Here is a 22,000-nt window from a genome sequence, read left to right as displayed (position 1 = left end):
AAAGTAAGCAAAGAAGCCCGTGGACGCAGCGAATTGTTATTCAGTAGATTACATTAATCGTTAATCTATTGATAAATCGTATGACAGTTGTACAGCAGAGTAGGCAAATTAAATACACTTAACATAAAATAATACAAACTCAAGTCGTTAGTGCACACGCCGATTGGAAGTCTAGAATCTAGCAGCTTATGTTGGAAGTGTCTCGCCTCATGTTTCTGACTGTTGAAGCGACCACACAGCCAACATGAACGAGTTTGAGGTTAGTTGTCGCTAAAGGGTTGTCCTGTGGCGGGGATGGCTGAATGAAGATTCTAACATCTGACTTACCAAAATGACCTTCTGTCGTAACCTATGAGTATGTACCATGTGTTACTGTTTCCTCAGATAAAGGAGGTTTTGCGCCATATCGGCGCGAATCACAAGCAGACGTGTTCTGAACTGGACAAAGTTAAAGAATACATCACGCAAGCTTTACAGGTGAGGTAGCCACTCTGGAAAATATATTAGAGCTCTAAGCGCTAGGTGTAGCCCATATCTATTCGCTGGAGCCCACTTATGGCCACCCAAAGCACATCAACCGAATTTCCCTGATGGACTTGTACGAGTGAATCGAAGTTGTAGGCCTACTCCTACTGACATATACCAACATAAGGAGAGTGCACTAAATGATTAGGTGTGCGCAAACTTTTGGTCTTTATTATCCATTTTGTTTGTCAGACCTGTAACCGCTATTCTCACGCGCGTACCGGTATATTTCCTCTGACACAAACATTCTAAATGAGCGTACGCAGTGGATGGAATGTCACAGCTGCATCAAATGTCACAGAGTCTTGACATTTTGGCAAAAACATGTCCCAGCAATAAAAGTGATAATTCTGTTGAGAATCAATTGCATTTGTCATGGACAAAATAAATGAACAAGCGGTCTGTTACACAAATGTACAGTTGTTTGAAATATTTAACTCCCAGTAGCCTACCAGGCAGTAGCTGGCGAAGTGAAGTGTTTAGGCTATTTTCATGGCCTAAACCTGCTCACACCCTGTAAATTGTGCCTGCAGTAGCCTACACTCAGTTAATACTAGCTAGACAGATAAAACAAATAAATATTATATTCCCATCATTCATAATCGCATACACTGCTACTATGCGCTGTTGCGCTAGTCTGGACCCGCTTATATTCTTGATGTACAGTAGCCTATGTATGGTTGCAATGCACAATTGTGCGTCCAGGTCACATTTTCTATATATTAATTATATTATTTTGTTGCATATGAGTGTGAGTCACTGACATGGGCCCACTCTCATTCCTGTGACACACCAAATTTCGTGTTAAAGTCTTAATTCATTAGTGGTGGTGCCAGCTGTGATGCGAGTGATGTGAGCCAACTGTAATAAACATCTGAAATTATTTAGTGGACCATATAAAATAATTTTTGTATTTGACCCCTCGTCTTGAGTTTGACACCTGGGTTGTAGCTAGGGGTGGTACGGTTCACAAAATTCACGGTTCGGTTCATATCACGGTGTCAAGGTCACGGTTTTCGGTTCTCTACGGTTCTTTTTTTAGTTCATGATAAATGGTGCACTGGGAATATTAAACAATATTTATATAACTGCAGTTACGAAGTGATGATGCGTAAGTTGAATTTGACCTTTTGCATGTGTCTGAGAACTGCCTCTTATAACCTGCGCCTGCACTTAAACTGTTGTCAGCTGATGTGCACTGTCTGAGCGTTCCAAATGCCCTCTTTCAATTGGCTAATAGAATCTGACTTATCACTAAATATCCTACATATGATTTGTATAGGCTTATAATGTGAAAATGGTGTGATGTTAATTGTGTCATCCTCTGATTGGTCTCATACGCTAATGTTTTAACAGAGAGACTGGATAAGACATTCCTATAATCTCTGTTTTACATATTTTTCTGGGCAGTACATGAATTGCGGTTTGCCACGGATTGCACGGTTCGGTTCGGTATGTGTGTGAATTGTACGGTTTCGGTTTTCGGTGCGGTTTGTGCCATCCCTAGTTGTAGCCCATGAAGGCACAGTTAGCTCAGAGCTTTCTGACACTCTGTTACGAGCTAATGAAACACTGAGAAGACTTACTGTAAGTGACGTGACTGGAAGCTTGGATAAAACCATAGCCTTGTGCTAACTGAAAATATGTCTGACTATGGTAGTACCCTGTATATGTATTTTCCAGCTCCTGATTCAACACAGAGACTCGGTCATAGAGATCGCCGGCGGGTTGGAATACATTAGGCTTCGTAAGGCTGTGGATGTGCAAGTCTGCCTTCACCTCCAGAAGGCAAACCAGTTAATCACAGAAGCACTACAGGTAAAACACGCACGCACGCACGCACGCACGCACACACACACGCACACACACACACACTTAATGACAATAGCAATAAGATTTGTATAGCCCATTATTATACATAACATAGGCCTATTATACATCATTTTATTCGCTTGAGAGGGAAGAAAGAGAAGAGAGAAGAAAAATAATATAGGAAGTATTATAGGGAGTAGACCAAAGGCAGATGAAAATACAGCTGTTTGTAATTTACTTTTAAACCGTGACACTGTTGGGGCAGTTCTAATTTAAACAGGAAGCTGGTTCCAGCATTTGGCAGCATAATGGGTAAATGCCATTTCACCCTGTCTGGATTTGACCCTAGGCACAACCTGTAGATGAGACACTGAAGACCTAAGACATAGTTTAGGATGATATTGCTCTGGCATATCTGCTATAGTTCTAGACTCAGTTTTAAACATCACTGGCAGCCTAAGTACTGGAGTTATACAATTTCTTTCTTTTTTTTTGTGGTTTGAATTCTAGCAGCAGCATTTTGGATTAGTTGCACCTGCCTGAGTGACTTTTGGGGAAGCCTATGAGTATTGCAATAGTCAACTCTATAAGAAATAAAAGCATGGATTCATTTCTCCATATCCTGCTTAGATGCAAAATCTTTACATTTTAGCTGTGTTCCTAAGGTGCCAAAAAGCTTAGTTATGTATTTTGATATGAGAATTGAAACTGTACCACATCACACCAAGGTTTTTAACGCTAAAAGTGATTTGGAGTAGAACAAAGCACATCCAAATCACCTATCCTATCCAAAATCCCCAACAGCCCCCACCCCCCCCCCCCACCACACACACACAGTATAAAACGTGCAGAAAATAGATTGAAGTGAATTTAATATCAATTTATCTTTGTTGTTTCTCAAATGTACTTATTAGCAACTGCTGTGTAGCAGAACGTAGCCTATCTTTGTCTGGGGCTGATGCAAAACTTGGTGCTGGTGTAGGCTGTGATGAAGTAAATTCTCACGACTAGCTGTTACCATATGAACAGAGTTGTTTGTATCATGACAGTGTTTCCCACAGAAATTTTGGAAACTATGGGGGCAGCCGGGGTTTATTTTGTCCGGGCGGGGTTGGGTCTTCTCACACGGGCCTTTTTTTGGGGGGGGGGGGGGTATTCTTGCAGCGTAAATGCAAAACGGCAAAACAATGACTACAGTATGACATTGGCGCATGGAGAAACTGTAGGCCTGGGCCTATATTTCAGCCATTTATATTTTGAGAAATAAGGCTACATAAGATTTTACCCATGACTTGTATAATAGTAGTACATTGTCATTGTCAAAAAATGCAGTACAGTGAATAATTTCTGTTTACAACACAGTTTCATTCGTCCCTCATGCAGGGGTCTGGGAAACAATAATAAAACAAAATAGGAGCAGAGATAAGAATTTAAGAGCACTGTGAAATTGTTAACGCATAGACAAAAAGGGTCTTAGAGGGTAGGCTATGCCTTTTCCCCCACACATATCTGTAGGCGTACACATTCTACATGAGGGGTGCTGGTCACAGGGCCAGTTTTTTCCAAATTCCTCCCATTAAAAGGGCTGAACAACATATTACACATTTATGTCTATAGTCTAGGCAGGATTTCTGAAAAGGTGCTTATTTAAGGTCCTGAAGGCAAATCGTGTTAATTTTCGGCATACAACTGATTTAGGGGTATTCAAGGGTGCTGAATCCAAATCTGCCGTATGCCGGACGCAAAAATGTACCGAAATGCCTCAAAACGGGCAAAATCCAATATGGCCGCCGCCACCATGTCAAAATCCTGCAATCACTTTTCTTTTGGACTAAATAAGGTATGAATTTGAAAATAGCACTTATTTTTATGTTTTCAGACATGGGGAAAGCCATTATGTCATCAGATTTAAGCTCAGATTGGAGGAAAATGCTTATGTCATTGGCTGGCAGCCATTTTAAAAGCAGAGAGCCTCATATTGTCAACGATTTTTAACATTCTTACTAATCTTTCAAGATCCACAGAAAAAAATGCTCTTTGTTTCTGTGAACACAAATACTACAGAAAACTGCACTGAACTGTCTACTTTCACCTGAAAAAAGAAGTTTGTGTCTACCTTTTTCCATTCTTTAGTTATGGGCAGTAGAACATGGGGTGACACCACAAAAAAGCACAGATTTTTGACCAAAATACTGCACTTCTCACTGCCCATATTTTTGCTTTAAGGACATATTGTCTTTGATAGTGTTCATGTTTGATATACAACATTTTCAGGGGGTTTGAAGGATGCTTAATGCCTTTAATTCCCATGGTACATCAAAATGAAGGAATCCAATATGGCCGCCGTCACCAGTCTACAGTGTACATTTCTTTGATTACACAAGGTAAACTCTTAAGTAGGCCTACATTATGTAGCATCAGGTTTTCATACAATGAGAATTAATTTCCATACTCAGATTTAAGAAAGATATCAAAGGAAATTATTTCAGTGTAGACTGAATTCATGTTTGCAACAGGAGATTATCTTTTCCATAAATTGACCATTTGTATTTAAATCTCTCCCTATTTCAATTACACTTTTAATGCATTATACCATGAAAAATGTTCCCACCTCAAACCACCACACAATGTTTCCACACCTCTTCACCCATAATAAAATAAATGACCACAAGAGTCTGAAATCAAATATTTTCTAATATTTTCCTTTGTACAATGGGAATTACTTCATGTTTGTCGGTTTAATTCCTGTGCTCAGATCACAGTATATCTAGGACTATAAAGGGGATCAAGAGGCAGACTGATGTGAATAATATATAGAATAGAATAGAATAGAATAGAATAGAATAGAATAGAATAGAATAGAATAGAGTGTACAGATAAGGGAGTGGCATTGTGTGTGTGTGTGTGTGTGTGTGTGTGTGTGTGTGGTGTGTGGTGTGTGTGTGTGTGTGTGTGTGTGGTGTGTGTGTGTGTGTGTGTGTGTGTGTGTGTGTGAATATATACACAAAGGACATACTCAGGCTGGTATTGCACATCAGTCATCTAAAGTTATTGCATAGATTGCCTTGCTTAATGTACATATTTCAGCTGAGATGGCCACTCTGTGACAATTATAACCATTAATTACAAGGCTGGCCTTTGTTCTGTAGTACGGCAAGAATTCAGCTCAACACATTGCACTGTATCAATTATTTCACAACAACCGGAGGATGGAAGGAGATCAGGGGAACAAGAGATTGTAATGAACAGTCAGACAGTCCATTTGTGTGAAATGTGGTTTTAGTCTTTGGTCCTTACTTTGATGATACATCTGTAGTGCCAATGATACATCTGTAGAGACCCAAGAACTCAGAACCAGGATAATGTCCAAGACAATGTTTTAGCTCTGTTAAGACAGTGGGAGGTTCAGAGAGGGCTAGGTCTATTCTTGCTATATGTGTGCCTCCTGAAGGCAGCAATGATCTCTTTGGTTTTCTTTTCATTCAGAGCTAGAGAAATTTGTCTCGGTCTCTGTACACCAGGCTGCCACCTTCACTCCCTTTTGCTGGCCATGCTGCAGTCATGGACGGATAGACTAGACTTTAGATGGGGGCTCAGCATGCAGCCATGTGGGGATCCAGCCCTGCTGAACAGGGGAGCAGGAGGAAAAGAGAGTCTGTCTTTTATCTTCTGTTGGTAGAATTGTGCAAGTATAGACTTTAAATTGGCCTAGTTAACACATTGAATTACGGCGGTGCTTAGGGAATTATGTCGTAGAATACCAGCGTTCTAAGCCCTTTTTTACGTTTTTTTGTAGACTCACAGCTTATTATGTGATAGGGCCACTGAAATATGTTATGACTCGTTTGAAAGTGGAGACGCTGCCCTCTTAGTAGGTGAAAAACTGTGTGTGTCTCTACGAGCTTTTATTGCCGAGTAAACCCACGCTAAACCGAAGTGGGTATCCATGGAATTCAGCTACAATCGGAGATATTGAGGTTTTTGTGAAGGGTGCGCTTCTTCAGAATGTGACGAGTTTGAAAGAGGATGAGTTGGTTTTAATCACAATTTGGTGCAAGGTTAGCTCTGACACACATCTTCCTGCACGTCAAGACACACCTCCTGCTCTAAACCACTACGACACCGGCAATCAATGCCCTTCGAAATCCACGTTTTTCACACAGACTGAACACAAGCTCTTTGCACACATGCAGAAGGTCGGACATTTGCTAAAATAGTTCCCGATGACTCCCGAAATAATAGCCCCAACATTGACAACAAATCCCAATGATATGATGCTTAGATGTAGCCCATCCGATCCATATGTAGCCATCTATGCTAGCTTCTGGCTTTTCACATACAGGAAGACAGTTCAACATAGGGGTGAATAATCAAATAAACTTATCTGGTTGGCGATCAAACTTCTAAATCGGAGCGCATTACTCCAATTACAATTCGGGTGCCAGCTTGATCCAAGGAGCTGGTAAAGGTCTAGGTAGCAAGCCCAGAAAGTTCAAGATACTCCTGGCACGATATACAATGGTCTCTGTGTTTACCTATTGCGTGAAGTCAGACACAATACACGCTACCGATCGTAGGCTACTAGGGAAACAACAACATAGCACGATTCACGAATACGGCAGCACACCTCCTGCTCTGTCACACTACGACACCAGCAATCGATGCCCTTTGAAAATCCCAGTTTTTCACGTGGGACTGATCACAAACTCTCTTTTGCACACATGCAGAGGGTGAGACATTTGCTAAAATAGCTTCCCGATGACTCCCGAAATAATAGCCCAACATTGACAACAAATCCAAATGATATGATGCTTAGATGTAGCCTAGCCCATCCGATCCGAATCATATGCGGTGGCAGATGGACACACTCCCAACTGAGATCGCTCCCGGACGTGTAGTCCCAGGTGTTTCTATCACTCCCGGACGTGTAGTCCCACCCGGATCGATAGTCTGGCTAGTGGGAGCGAGCCGACAGGGGAGCGTCCTGCGTTGGGAGCGACAATCAGGGAATCATGATATGTAGCCATGCTAGCTTCTGGCTTCTCACATACAGGAAGACACAGAAACTTATCTTTTTGGCGATCAAACGTCCAAATCGGAGCGCATTACTGCAATTACATATCGGGTGCCATTTGGATCCAAGGATCTGGTAAAGGTCTAGCAAGTCCAGAAAGTTCAAGACACTCCAGGCACTATACAATGGTGTTTACCTATTGCGTGAAGTCAGAGACAACACATGCTACAGTGACCGTACTAGGGAAATCAATGCAGGCAGCGCGATAGGCGACATGGGTTGGCATCCAGACATCTTGGTAAGTTAAATTAAAATATCCAAATCATAAACACTCAAACATCATAACAATCAAACACAACTTTGGACTGCAAATGTTGTCATTTATGTCCATCACAGAGCTACCAAAATCACATATATTGTCCATTGAAGGGTGTAGATTCGAAATATGATATTTAAACGCAAAAATGTATTTTTACGCTTTGGTATACAACGCATGGGCGTGAAAAAACGTATTATTACGTCGTCAGTACTCAATGTGTTAAAAAATATACTGGAATGTACATCTGCAGTGTATCAATAACGGTGCTCAGCTGGAGAGAGAGAGCCAATGGCAGGCAGAAGAGCAAGTGGTAGTTTTAAGGTACCTAGGCACAGACATGGGCACTTCCCTGTCTTTCTCACAGCACATGAACACAATACTCAAAAATGGACTGCTAATTAACCCATTTTGTCCTACGCCCTTTTTGGGAAAGGGTGCCCTCTTCCTATTAAATCCGCAACGCCTCAGCCTCTGAAGCACATACAAACATGAAATGAGTTACATTTAAAGCCAATACCCTCCCCTTGCATTGTAATGTGTTCATTCAGCTCCAACATAGCTCCAACACAGTTAATAAAACAGCTAAAATCTCAAGATCCTGAAAAACCTATATGTGTTTCCAGGACACAATGGGTTAAGTTATACTAGGAGGAGGTATCAAAAATCAGAATGTCCTTGCTGACTTGGAATGTCCTTTTTTGAATATTGTGTTCATGTGCTGTGAGAAAGACAGGAGGGTGCCCATTTCTATTAACCTTGCGCACCATCCTACGTATTTCCGCCAAGAGACTTGACTCCACACTACTTCTGATACCAGTTTATAGGCCTATATATACCAAATATATATGCACATACAGTCACCCTCCTCTACTCTAACCAAAATTGTTTACTTGGTATACTAAGTTAACCTATTCCTAATCACCCCTCCTTGAGTTACTGAATTGCAGCAACTGCTTGACTCCATGTACTCCATGCCACTTCTTGCAGATGCAGTGTTGGATGAGGCAAGCACAAGTTGTGATGTCTTTGTGTGCCTTGAGAATACATGGGTTCTAAATTTTGTTTATAACCTGACTGCGAACCTAGCCGCGCACAAGTCAGCCTCTGATTGTTGGAAACCGCTGTCTGTCAAAAAAAAAAAAATAGCTCACGAGGTTGGCTGCCAGTGTCTTGCCCCTCTTCATAACATTGTGTTGATAAACAATGAGAACCCATGTATAAGTGGCAGATACAGCCCTGTTCAATACCACCCATCCCACTTCGGTGACTGGCAGGAGGATAGGAAGGGGTGTGTGGGCCTGACTCAATATAGAGATTTGATGATATGGGGCATTTTATGTAACCATGTGACATCTGAATTAGATAGGACTGATCATTGCAAAACGCCATACTTTGCTTTTGTTGCATTTGCAGCCAAAGTGCCATGCAGTGCATGATATTGTGTGTCCTGCCAAATCACTGGAGAGGAGGAGGTTGATAAGCCTAATGGTTGGGAATGAGTTAACATATATCAAGTAAATTCCTCACAATAACATAAACTGTTTTGATCCACGTTTCACCTTTCCACCATTCATGATATAATGTAAGCACTGCAATAAAATCGGCAAACAATGAATTCCTAATGCACAAAATGTAGATGTGCATATTATATTTAGGCACATTCAGAATTATGTATGTACATTTGTCTCATAATGGAAGAGGTGGATTGAGGTGGACATATTGCATCATGTTATAATAAGCATTAAAATAAAAGTGGAAGTAGAGAAAACATTTTCATTCAAAAGAACAGCTTATTGACATGAAAGTCAACTGTCACTTGTAAACATGAATTCAACCTATGAAATCATGACCTTTGATTCTAATCTTTAATCTGAGTATGGAGATGAATTCTCCATGTATGACAACCTATAGCTACAATGTAATTAAGAGTCCACCTTGTCTAGTGTTGGCGTCCATATCCGATTAATTCATTTTGAGGTAGGCCTATTAAAGAGGTTTTGAGCCTAATACACAGCATATTTGAATATTTGAAAACCCCTGAAAATGCTGCATATCAAACATGAACACTATCAAAGACACATTGTCCTTAAAGCAAAAATGTGGGTTGAGACAAGTGCAGTATTTTGGGGTCAAAAAAATATTGTTTTTTTGTGTCACCCTATGTTCCTGTTGCAATCATGAATTCAGACTACACTGAAATAATTTCCTTTGATATCTATCTTAAATCTGAGTATGGAAATTAATTCTCCCTGTATGAAAACCTAATGCTACATAATGTAGCCCACTTAAGAGTTTACCTTGTGTGATCAAAGAAACATACACTGTAGACTGGTGACGGCGGCCATATTGGATTCCTTCATTTTGATGTACTATGGGAATATACATTTATTTATACATCATATTGGCATTAAGCACCCTTCAAACCCCCTGAAAATGTTGCACATCAAACATGAACACTATCAAAGACAATATGTCCTTAAAGCAAAAATATGGGCAGAGAGAAGTGCACTATTTTGGGGTCAAAAATCAGTGTTTTTTTGTGGTGTCATCCCATGTTCTACTGCCCATAACTAAAGAATGGAAAAAGGTAGACACAAACTTATTTTTTCAGGTGAAAGTAGACAGTTCAGTGTAGTTTTCTGTAGTATTTGTGTTCATAGAGACAAAGAGCATTTTTTTCTGTGAATCTTGAAAGATTAGTAAAGATGTTAAAAATCGCTGACAATATGAGGCTCTCTGCTTTTAAAATGGCTGCCAACCAATGCCATAAGCATTTTCTTCCAATCTGAGCTTAAATCTGATGACATAATGGCTTTCCCCATGTCTGAAAACATAAAAATAAGTGCTATTTTCAAATTCATACCTTATTTAGTCCAAAAGAAAAGTGATTGCAGGATTTTAACACGGTGGCGGCGGCCATATTGGATTTTGCCCGTTTGAGGCATTTCGGTACATTTTTGCGTCCGGCATACGGCAGATTTGGATTCAGCACCCCTAAATCAGTTGTATGCCGAAAATTAACATGATTTGCCTTCAGGTGTCAACTTTTTGGAAAAATGACCCTGACCATTCATTACACATTCATTTCTATATGCAGCCCGATGTCTCCTCTGCTGTGTCAATGAAGGTCTGTCACCAAACTCATTACAACTGTAAAACAAAGCCTAGGGAGTGTTAGTAAACTCATCCCAACTGTCCCTTCTCTGAAGGTTTTTTTTTATATTGCTCCCAAACCCAAGTAAACTACAACAACTTGACTAGGCTTTTGATCCCTGTCTTTCAAGCACTTGTGGTTCTCTCTATAGCAGGGGTGCCCAACCTTTTTTTTTAACCAAGATCTACTTTTGAAGTTGATGGTCTGCCGTGATCTACCAAGTCAAATTCAAGGATGTTAGTATGAAAATTTAAGACCACCATTTATTAATCACCATTATTATGAACAAAATGTTTTCAGTAGGCTACCATGGCCGTATCTTTTCAGTGTGTTTTTAAAGTGTGTTGAATAGCCTATCTTTACAAAGCAATGCAGCACTGATAGTATGCAGAGATAATTTCAGTCATACACAAGTCATAAACAACTGAAACGATTTCAAAATGATAAACATTTGGTATATAAAAGGCACATAGGCCCTATTTCTAAAATATGATGAAGCATTATCATGCCTTCAGTGGTATAGGCTACAAATTAAAAAGGGCTCAGAAATTCACCATTTGTTATGGGTAAAATTTACTAAATAGTAGGCTACTATGAGAGAGAGAGAGAGAGAGAGAGAGAGAGAGAGAGAGAGAGAGAGAGACAGAGAGAGACAGAGAGAGAGAGAGAGAGCAATGAGAGAACTCATTGGATTGTTTAACACCCCTGTTAAGTGTGACTTCTTCTATGAAGGTTTTTTTTTCCAGCTCTCTGGGACAGTAGCACAGCAAAGGCTTTCTATTGTGAGTTTGGCCAATCGTTTTGTCCACAACTGAAGCAAGAAACAGCACAAATTGAAGTGAATTCCATACATGTCAACAACTAACATTTCCCTTACACGCGGCACGCGATGCAGTTAGCGATGATGCATGCGACTAGCGATTTGGACGAAGATCCTCGCATATCGGCGTGTCATAACGCATCGTTGCGCACATGTTCTATTACTCACCCGATGTTACACGTGTGCACACATGAATCAACTGTAATACCCTTACGGTCACTTCCTAATGCTTTCCCCTCATTCTGTGTTACCGTGGCACTACTTATCTAACCAATACAGAGTCTATAGGATGTATTTACTCCAGGAGGAAAATGCGAAGGAAATTCAAAATCGTAATTCAAATCGTTTTTTAACAAAAACGGATATCGTTTAAAAAAAAAAAAAAAAAAAAATTTTTTTACATTTTCGTAAACTATGGCGGCCAAATTTAAACTATGGCGGGCCGCCATAGTTTCCTCAATGTATGGGAAACACTGCATGAATTGTCGCTTTCTGCGAAGCAAGGAGTGGACTGCGGAACTGGAGGTTGAGAGCTTGCATTTTTAAGGACATGACTTCTTGGAGGCGTCTGGCATAAAAGCTACTGGCAGCCTGACCAGCCAGACCCTCTACGAATGGAATGAGTCATTGTCAGGTTAACCTGCAGGGTCTTGAGGGTTTATTTTCAGGAATATATCAAAAGAAGGGAGAACACACACATATTCTGTGAATGACATCAGCTGTATTTGTTATGAATTCAGATAAATGTTATAGTATACTTTTTATACATAGTACTTGGTACTTGTATAGCACTTGCTTGGTGTCATTTGCATTCCAACAGTTTTCCGTGTCATTGATCTTGCAATCCTGACCAAATACCAAACTTGTGGCCCTAATAATATTACAGCAATGGACATATTTGACATGTATGATGTGTGGATATTTCTTTTAGTGAGGCCCTACTACTACTGCTATTATTAATAATAGTATTGATACTACTACTACTACGACTACTACTACTACTACTACTACTACTACTACTACTACTACTACTACTAATAATAATAATAATACCGCAATATAATTTTAAAAAAATCATATGCTTGATGTTTTCTGCGTTTCTTAGAGTGGAGTCCAGCGGAACACGGCTCTGTGCATGTCGATTCAGGAAGAGACTGAGGGGCTGCAGGACAAGCCCACTGTTGTGGTACGAACACACACACACACACACACACACACACACACACACACACACACACACACACACAGTCACAGACACACACAGTCACAGACACACTTACATTGGTAGTAACGGTTAATGTGTGTGTTTGCTTTTTTTTTAGAGTGAAGACCAGCAGAACGCGGCTCTGTGCCTGTCGATTCAGGAAGAGACTGAGCAGGACAAGCCCATTATTGAGGTATGAAAACACACATGAACACACAGGCAGTGACATTCACACGCACACATTCTTTCCTTTCCCCCTGCCCTCTCTATCGAATGTCTCATGCATGCAAACACGGCAACATGCCGTGACATAGTCCACAACCATAACATTCTGTAACGGTGTGCTGAGTATGTTTTGTACACTAAGTCGCGTTTGCGTCATGTATAATTCCTCTTTTTTTTACAGACGAGGGAGGATGAGGATGTGCTGCAGGTCGTAGTCACTACGGTGAAAGAAGAAGCTGAAGTGGACGCCGCTGCTGCCGATGACGATCAGGATGACCGTCATCATCATCATCATCATCATCATCATGCGTCGACTGCTGCTGATGGTGATGACCCTCATCCTCGTCCTCATGCTGCTGCTGCTGAGGTGGAAGTTGAAGTTGATGCCGATGCAGCCAACGCCGTGTCTGCTGATTATCACGCCTCCAATGACTCTGCTGCTGCTGCTGCTGCTACAGGTGCTGCAGCTCAACAGGCTATTGCAGAAGGTTCCAAAGACACTGCCGTGGATCATGCAACTATTGAAGCTGAATCAGATGCAGAGGCTACAAATGTTGAGGCTGCTACTACAGAGGCTGAGAGTGTTGCTACTGCTGTAGCTGGTTCTGAGGGAGCTGACACTGAGCAAGTTGCTACTGCTGGTGCTACCACCCACGCTTCTCGCAGAAGAAGAATTGCTGGTCAAATTTCTGCTTCTGATGCTACTAACCGTGCGTCCACCAGAAGAGTTGCTAGTCAGGTTGCTACAGCTGCTGATGCTACCCGCGTTTCCCGCAGAAGAATTGCAAGTTCTGATGATCCTACCACCTGTGTGTCCACTAGAAGAGTTGCTAGTCGGGTTGCTGCAGCTGTTGATGCTACTAGCAGTGTTTCCAGCAGAAGAAGAGTCCCCAATCAATTTGCTACTTCTGATGCTACTAACCCTGAGTCTCCCAGGAAAGTTGTTAGTGAAGTTGGTACACCTGCTGATGCTACAACCCATGTGTCCAGAAGAAGAGTTGCTAGCCAAGTTGATACAGCTGTTGATGCTACCCGTGTTTCCCACAGAAGAGCTGCTAGTCAGATCGTTAAAGCTGATGATGATTCAAGTAGTGTTTCCTGCATAAGAAATGTTGCTGGCCAACTTCCTACTTCTGATGCTACTAACCATGTGTCTCCCAGAAAAGTTGTTATTGAAGTTGGTCCACCTGCTGATGCTACTACCCATTTGTCCAGAAAAAGAGTTGCTAGTAAAGTTGATTCTCCTGTTGATGCTACCCGTGTTTCCCGCAGAAGAGTTGCTAGTCAGATCGTTAAAGCTGATGATGATTCAAGTAGTGTTTCCTGCATAAGAAATGTTGCTGGCCAACTTCCTACTTCTGATGCTACTAACCATGTGTCTCCCAGAAAAGTTGTTAGTGAAGTTGGTCCACCTGCTGATGCTACTACCCATTTGTCCAGAAAAAGAGTTGCTAGTAAAGTTGATTCTCCTGATGATGCTACCCGTGTTTCCCGCAGAAGAGTTGCTAGGCAAGTTGATACTGCTGTAGATGTAACCCGTGCTTCCCGCAGAAGAGTTGCTAGTCAAGTTGATACCCCTGCTGATGCTAATGGTGTTCCCCGTACAAGAAGAGTTGCTAGTTCTGATAATGCTAGCACAACTGTGTCCCCTAGAAGAGTTGCTCGTCAGGTAGCTACAGCTGATGATGCTACTAGCAATGTTTCCCACAGAGGTGTTGCTAGTCAAGTTTCGACTGCAGCTGATGCTACCCAAGTGTCTCCCAGAAGAGAAGCTAGTCAGGTTGCTACAGCTGATGATTCTACTAGCAGAGAAAGAGTTGTCGTTCAAGTTTCTGCTGCTGATGCTACAACCCAAGTGTGCACCAGAAGCGTTGGTAAAGTTGCTGCTTCTGACGCTAGCAGTATTTCCAGCAGAATAGTTGTTGGCGATGTTGCTTCTTCTGATGCTCCTACCCGAGTGTCCCACAGAAAAGTGACTGCTGATGTTGCTGCTGCTGATGAGGCTACCATTGTTTCCCACGAAAGAGTGCCTGGTCAAGTTGCTACATCTGATGACGTTACCTGTGTATCCAGAAAAATAGTTGGCAGTCACATTTCTACTCCTGATGACACTACCCACCGAAGAGTTGGTGGCGATGTTGCTACTGTTGACGATTCTGCCAGCGTTTCCTGCAGAAGAGTTGCTGGCAATGTTGTTATTGCTGACGACTCTGCCAGCGATTCCCGCAGAAGAGTTGCTAGTCAAGTTGCTACTGCTGATGACGCTACCAGCGTTCCTCGCAGAAGAGTTGGTGGTCAAGGTGGGTGGGGGGGTGAGCGGTCTGGTTAGCCCTCAACAGCTGGTTACTCAGATGTTAGGGCCACAGTGATTGGTCATAATTAATTTAAAAATGGAGATAACGTTTTACCTCTTCTGTGGGTTCTGACATCTAGGTAACCAGTTGATGGAAAAAACATCTACTTTGTGACACTGGTGTCGGAAACATGTGAAACATCTTGATTATAAAGGCTATCGGTGTATAGTGTCATGTTAAGTAGAATTCTTAAAAGAAGTGCATTCATTTTACAGTGTTTATGAAAAGCAACCTAAATTATACTAATAAAGTAAATGCATCTTAAAAGGTGCACAGTGTTGTATTTTTTGTAGTTTATTTCCAGAATTCATGCTGCCCATTCAGAAATGTCACCTTTTCTACGAATACTTAACAGCACCATCACATTTTAAGCATTCATGATGACTGATTGCACTTTTCATACATGAAAAGGGGGATTTTCTCCATTGTCTGCCATGTTGAATGTCCAGAAATTGATTTAGCTGCAAAACATACTACACTTAAGTTATATTAGCAAATATCAGTTTATTATTTAGTAAATATTTGTGAAAAGATTATATTTGGTAATAGCCAGCACAGCAATGAACAGCATAGTTGCAATACCTACTCTGGCCAGTGCAATACACAGTGCACCTTAAACTAGCTTTAAAATAAAATAATGCAAAATCTTGTGTGTTTGTTCTTTGATTGTTTTTTTTCCAGGTAACCTAGTCAAGATTGTCATTTGTAGTCGGGGTGGCCGCTTCAACTACAAAGGAACTGCGAAGGAAACCCTGGGTGTTGCAGCTGATGCCCCCGTGGCCTATGTAGAGGGCAATACTGCTGCCATGGCGACTGGAGCTTCTGATGCTATCACAGGCCAAGCTGAAAAGGCTGCTGCTGGTGTTGGTGCTGATGCAGAAGTTGCTGCGTCTGACAAAGCTGGTGGTGGTGCGGAGGCCGGCATAGATGTGCAGTTCAGGGAGCAAGGCAGAACTGGTTGTAGTGGTGCTGATGCTGCAGGGGCTAGTGCCGAAGAAGGTCCCAAAATGAACAGGGGTGATGCGAGATGTGGCAGGGATCAAGATGCGGTCGAAGATGAAGCTGGTCGTGCTGGTAGTGATGATGTTGCCGGGGCGACTGGAGCAGCTGGTGATGCTGGTAGTGCCACTGATGCGGTTGCTGATGCTGATGCTGGCGGCACCACTAGTGTAGCTGGTACTGGTGGTGCTACTGCTGAGGATGCCGCTGCTGCCGCCGCCACAGATGCTGCCCTGGCCATGCTAATGCTGCTCAATCGACCTGTGGATCACAGACACCACCATTGTCAGTTTGGTATGTACAATGGTGTGCCTTGACACATACTGTATGTATTGTATGCCCGTATATATGCATATTTACACACACACACACACACACACACACACACACACACACACACACACACACACACACACACACACACACACACACACACACACACACACACTTCTCTACAGAGGTTCAACGACAATACAAACTGATACAAATGTATGAAATCACATCATTTAACTAAGTTAGATATTTAGCCTGACATTTCAAATCTGGTTATCGTTACAACTCAAATTCACACATTTTTCGTAACTTTTTTTGACAGAGGTGACAGTGTTCTTTATTTCTAGCCTTTTTCATTTAATTATCTTTTTTTTTTCATTTCTCTCGCTGTTCTTGTTTTGTCCTGTAGATGGAGCTGACGCCAAAGAGCAGGTACAGACCTCATCTGTAGACATCAAAGAAGACGTCCCAGTTGCCATCCGCATAGAGCACAACTACTTCTCTTCTGAAGACATCCCAGTTGCTGCCCTCTCAGTGCAGAACCGTTCCTCATCTGAGGACGTCAAAGAAGACGTCCCAGTTGGGATCATCCCCATAGAGCAGAACTCCTCATCTGAAAACGTCCCAGTTGGGATCATCCCCATAGAGCAGAACTCCTCATCTGAAGACGTCCCAGTTGGGATCATCCCCATACAGCAGACCTCCTCATCTGAAGATGTCCCAGTCGCTGCCTCCTCAGGGCAGAACTCCTCACCTGAAGACGTGCCAGTCGCTGCCTCCTCAGGGCAGAACTCCTCATCTGAAGACATCAAAGACGACATCCCAGTTGGCATCCCCATAGAGCACAACTACTTCTCATCCGGAGACGTCCCAGTTGACGCCCCCAAACAGCAGACCTCCTCATCTGAAAACATCCCAGTTGGTGACCCCATACAGCAGACATACCCACCCAAAGACGTCCCAGTTGAAGCCCCCATAGAGAAGAGCTCCTCATCTGAAGACATCCCAGTTGAAGCCCCCATACAACAGAGCTCGTCATCTGAAGACATCAAAGAAGACGTCCCAGTTGACATGTCCATAGGGCAAAACTCCTCATCTGAAGACGTCGCAGTTGACACCCCCATAGAGCAGAACTCGTTATCTGAAGACATCCCAGTTGACACCCCCAAAGAGCAGAACTCGTTATCTGAAGACGTCCCAGTTCACACCCCTATAGAGCAGACTCCATCTGCAGACATTAAAGCTGAACTGTTGCCGGTATGTATGATGTTTTTTTCTTTGACATTACATTACACCTAGCTGATACTTAGCTGAGACTTTCATTGAAAACCGCATAGTTATTTACAGGGTATTGTTTGAAAATCCCCCAAGCAATGTGGGGTTGGGTGGCTTGCTCAAGGGAGAGCACTTCGGCAGTGAAAGAATGTGTTGGGAGAGGTAAGGGTGGGATTCGAACCTGCAACCCCCTGAACATCTTCAATAACCATTAGGCCATGGCTGCCCCCACTCCATTTATGTAAGCACAACACAACTGAATGCTTTATCCATATCAGACACAAGTACATGGTCCACGTCAATGTACCGTACACAAAAAACACAGAGTAAGAAACAGACAGAATAGTCCGAGTGCATGGTGGGGGATTATTTTCCAGGTAGGGTGGGAGACTGTTTAGACACTGGTGTGGTGTGTGTGTGTGAGTGTGTCTGTGTACTCTACTTAAACCTTTGCTAATGTAGTGTAAAAAAAAATCATAATAACAAAATCCACAGCACACCGGATGATCTCTTGCACACTATTGTTCCCCAGCACAGTGGTTGAATAGCACTGGTTTAGCTGGTGTGCCAAATGAGTGTTTGCAGATGATGGTGATGTGCATCCTTTTTTTCTTAATTGGTTTTAGGAACAAGAATCAGAAGTGGCTCCAGTCCTCAGCCTTGAAATGATGGAGTCTTCTCCAGATCTGGTGTCTCTATTTCAGTTAAAGAGATTATCAGTCCGACTGGTCGACTGCCGCACAGCAATACGTCAACAAGAAACAAACAAGACAACTGGCAACAACAAATATGGAGGAAAACCCAAAACTGGTAAGGGAACACACACTCTCTCTCTCACACACACACACACACACACACTTTACAAAATCGTACAAGAGACGTGTGGATATTGACATAGCACAAGATGAGATATTATTAACTTTTTGTGCATGTTACAAAAATCATGGTTTGGTACGTACCTCGGTTTTGGGGTCACAGTTTGGTACATTTTCAGTACAGTAGATGGGAACAAAATGGAAAAGCCATTTTCTTCCTCAGCACATTGTTTATTACACCAAAAAAGGAAAATTCTTTTGAAGTGCGGCTTTTTATATTATTTTAAAGCACCAGTTACAGTAGAATTTAATTTGATTTAAATTTCATTTAATTTAAAATGTTAATGAATTCCTTATTAACAGTGGAATAAACTAAACTTTTCAAAATGAAAAATACTTTAAAAGTGCTGCATTTCCAGCAGACTTTTTAATTCATTAGTGGCTATTTTAGTTATTTTGTGTGTGTTCTGTAACTGTTAAATCGAAGATTAAAGCTTAACCTTCATTTCAAGACGTTGTGAAGTGAATTTATTAATTGTTACATCGACATTGCGAGTAGAAACTGTTACTTAGGGTTGGAGATTTCATCAGTGTCAGAAATAGCACTTGTTTCAAGGTCTCGCACAGAACAGAACAGAACTGTTTTGTTTTTTTCTCGCATACTCTCTCTAAAGAGCGACTGCATGTAGAGGCAGCATACATGTAAACACATTAACAGTTACTGTTCGGTATAGCATTGTACCGTACCAAAAGTCTGTTTGGTTGGGTTTGACTACGAATACATTATACCGTCACAGGCCTCAGGATATGTTATTTCTCTGGTCCTATCACACAGTGTCCAATATCCACTGAATTGCCATGATCAGCTCTTGTCCTAAATAGCCAAGGTCTAAACAACGCTCTGAAAAGGCATGTTGCACACACATGAACAGAGGTCTTAAATGATGGTGAAAGGTGACGTTTTGTTTGTTTGTTTGTTTGTTTTTTGCAGAGAAGCTGTTCCGCTGCCAGGAGTGTGGCCACAGTTTTTCGCGGGCAGGACACCTCCGACTACACCAGCGGATTCACACCGAAGACAAGCCGCACCGTTGCCGCCGGTGCGGTAAAACCTACTCGCAGGAGTCGGACCTCAAGCGGCACGAGCGGCTCCACACACTGGACAAGCCCTACCACTGTGGACAGTGCGGGAAAGGCTTCACGCAGGCCACGAGTCTCAAGGTGCACCAGCAGCGCAGTCACACGGGAGACAAGACGCGCTCGTACACCTGCAACGAATGCGGTAAGAGCTTCTCGCGCTCAGGACACCTCCGACGCCACCAGCGCATTCACACCGGAGAGAGGCCGTTCACCTGTCAGGACTGCGGAAAAGACTTCACACAGGCGACGACTCTCCGGCGACACCAGCTCATTCACACGGGAGAAAAAGCTTACCGTTGCGGAGAGTGCGGGATGACTTTCTCGCGACCGGTTCACCTGCGAGTTCACCTGCTCATTCACAGCGGCGGGAAACTGCCGTATCACTGCAAAGAGTGTGGCACACGTTTTTCTCGATCGGAAAACCTCAGAGCGCACCAGCGCCTCCACACAGGAGAGAAACGATACGCCTGCGCACAGTGTGGGAAGAGATTTGTGCGGTCGGGACATCTCAGATCACATCAGCGCCTTCACACCATGTAGAATACCTACCTTGGCCAACAGTTGTGGGGGAAAGGGCAGGAAGTCTGAAACGTCAACTTGTTCATTGTGCCTTCATTAAGGCGGGCCAAATAAGATTTTGGACTGGTAATGACAGATGGGACCGGACTGGGAAATGATCCAGGTGGGATTCAAACCCCGGGCACTTCACCATCTGAATGAATTTTAACTTAAACTTTTAATTTGACTCATTCATTTGTAAAGCACTACGACAGAGAAAGACACTTTACCCAGTATACATATTATCCCGTCATGGGCGTAAGCGGTTAGAGTGTCCGACTTGTAACCCAAAGGTTGCCGGTTCGATTCCCGACCCGCCAGGTTGGTGGTGGGAGTGATCAATCAGAGCTCTCCCCCGTCCTGCTCCATGACTGAGGTACCGTCCCGCCACACTGCTCCCTTGGGGCGCCATTGGGGGCTGCCCCCTTGCACGGGTGAAGCATCAATGCAATTTCGTTGTGTGCAGTGAACAGTGAACACCCGTGTGCTGTGGAGTGCTGTGTCACAATGACAATGGGAGTCGGAGTTTCCCAGTTGGGCTTTCACTTTGCTTTCACTTCTTATGGTGTTCTGGAAGATGTGGACACTTTAAGCTATGCATGCAACCATGTGCGACCGAGTGCACTTCATACTTGCTTCAGGTCGAGCAGAGCACTTCACATGATACTGGAGACATTCTGTCGATAAAGTCTATGACATTTTTAATGAACATGAATGTCTATAAATTCTATGACATTTTTAATGAACATGAATGTCTATAAATTCTATGACATTTTTAATGAACATCTACTTTACAGTGATGAAACGTGTGTGTACATAAGTAGTTCCGGGACACCCTTTGCTAAAGGGTGGTTGACGTGACGCCCGATTTTTATGTAACATTGGGGGAAAAAACTACAAAATTGTGTAAAAAAAAATGTTTACTACATTTTTTTTACCTCCTAAAAATAAATGTACATGAAAAGAAAATATTGTATATTATGTTTTATAATAGTTTTAGATGAGGGGGAAAAAACTGTTTAGTTCAGATTTATGTAAAGGCTTCTATGTCTAATGTCCTGTGGTGTGACTGTAACATTATGAATGAAAGCTGGAATATCTACAGCTATAAAATAAACCAACAACATTTTGAATCACCAACCTCTTAAAAGTTAAATATCTTCAAGACAGTTTGTGCACAAACACTGGTTTTGCCTGCACAATCGTGCAAAAAACAGCCAAAATGTTTCTATTTAAATTTTCAACATGTGGGGTGCAAACACACAGGTGACCTCCCACCCCTACCACCAACCCACTCTGTCACTACACTCAATGTAATAATAACTATGGTAATATGAAGAGTTTTGTTGCAAAATGCCTTAAACACTTCAAAAAAGAAAAACGTTTGTGCCTTATCATTGGAAACGACTGTTCTTTCAGTTTTTTTCAACTATGTGTTAATACTAAGTTACTTGCCATTCAAATATTTTGAGAACATACTTTTATAAACCTACATAAACTGCATTTAGCTTTAGTC

General features: G+C 42.2%; 2 protein-coding genes across 2 annotated transcripts; both read left to right on the top strand.

Annotated features, from left to right (window-relative positions):
• Nucleotides 1-72: 72 nt before the first annotated feature.
• LOC134458148 (uncharacterized) lies at nucleotides 73-15,541 on the top strand. The gene is made up of 8 exons (XM_063210301.1): nucleotides 73-259; nucleotides 385-477; nucleotides 2,209-2,343; nucleotides 12,750-12,830; nucleotides 12,967-13,041; nucleotides 13,255-13,351; nucleotides 13,448-15,373; nucleotides 15,507-15,541. The coding sequence occupies exons 1-8, from the start codon at nucleotides 245-247 to the stop codon at nucleotides 15,539-15,541; spliced, it is 2,457 nt and encodes an 818-aa protein (XP_063066371.1). The 5' UTR covers nucleotides 73-244.
• On the top strand, nucleotides 15,132-21,620 carry LOC134454170 (zinc finger protein 35-like). The gene is made up of 5 exons (XM_063205002.1): nucleotides 15,132-15,373; nucleotides 16,109-16,720; nucleotides 17,109-17,956; nucleotides 18,601-18,784; nucleotides 19,781-21,620. Exons 2-5 carry the CDS (start codon nucleotides 16,234-16,236, stop codon nucleotides 20,464-20,466), a joined length of 2,205 nt encoding a protein of 734 aa, XP_063061072.1. The 5' UTR covers nucleotides 15,132-15,373; nucleotides 16,109-16,233; the 3' UTR covers nucleotides 20,467-21,620.
• Nucleotides 21,621-22,000: the final 380 nt, after the last annotated feature.

The sequence above is a fragment of the Engraulis encrasicolus genome, chromosome 1, assembly GCF_034702125.1.
Source record: "Engraulis encrasicolus isolate BLACKSEA-1 chromosome 1, IST_EnEncr_1.0, whole genome shotgun sequence".
NCBI lineage: Eukaryota > Metazoa > Chordata > Actinopteri > Clupeiformes > Engraulidae > Engraulis > Engraulis encrasicolus.
Note: the sequence above shows the minus strand (reverse complement) of the source record. Positions and strands in the feature narration are given on the sequence as shown.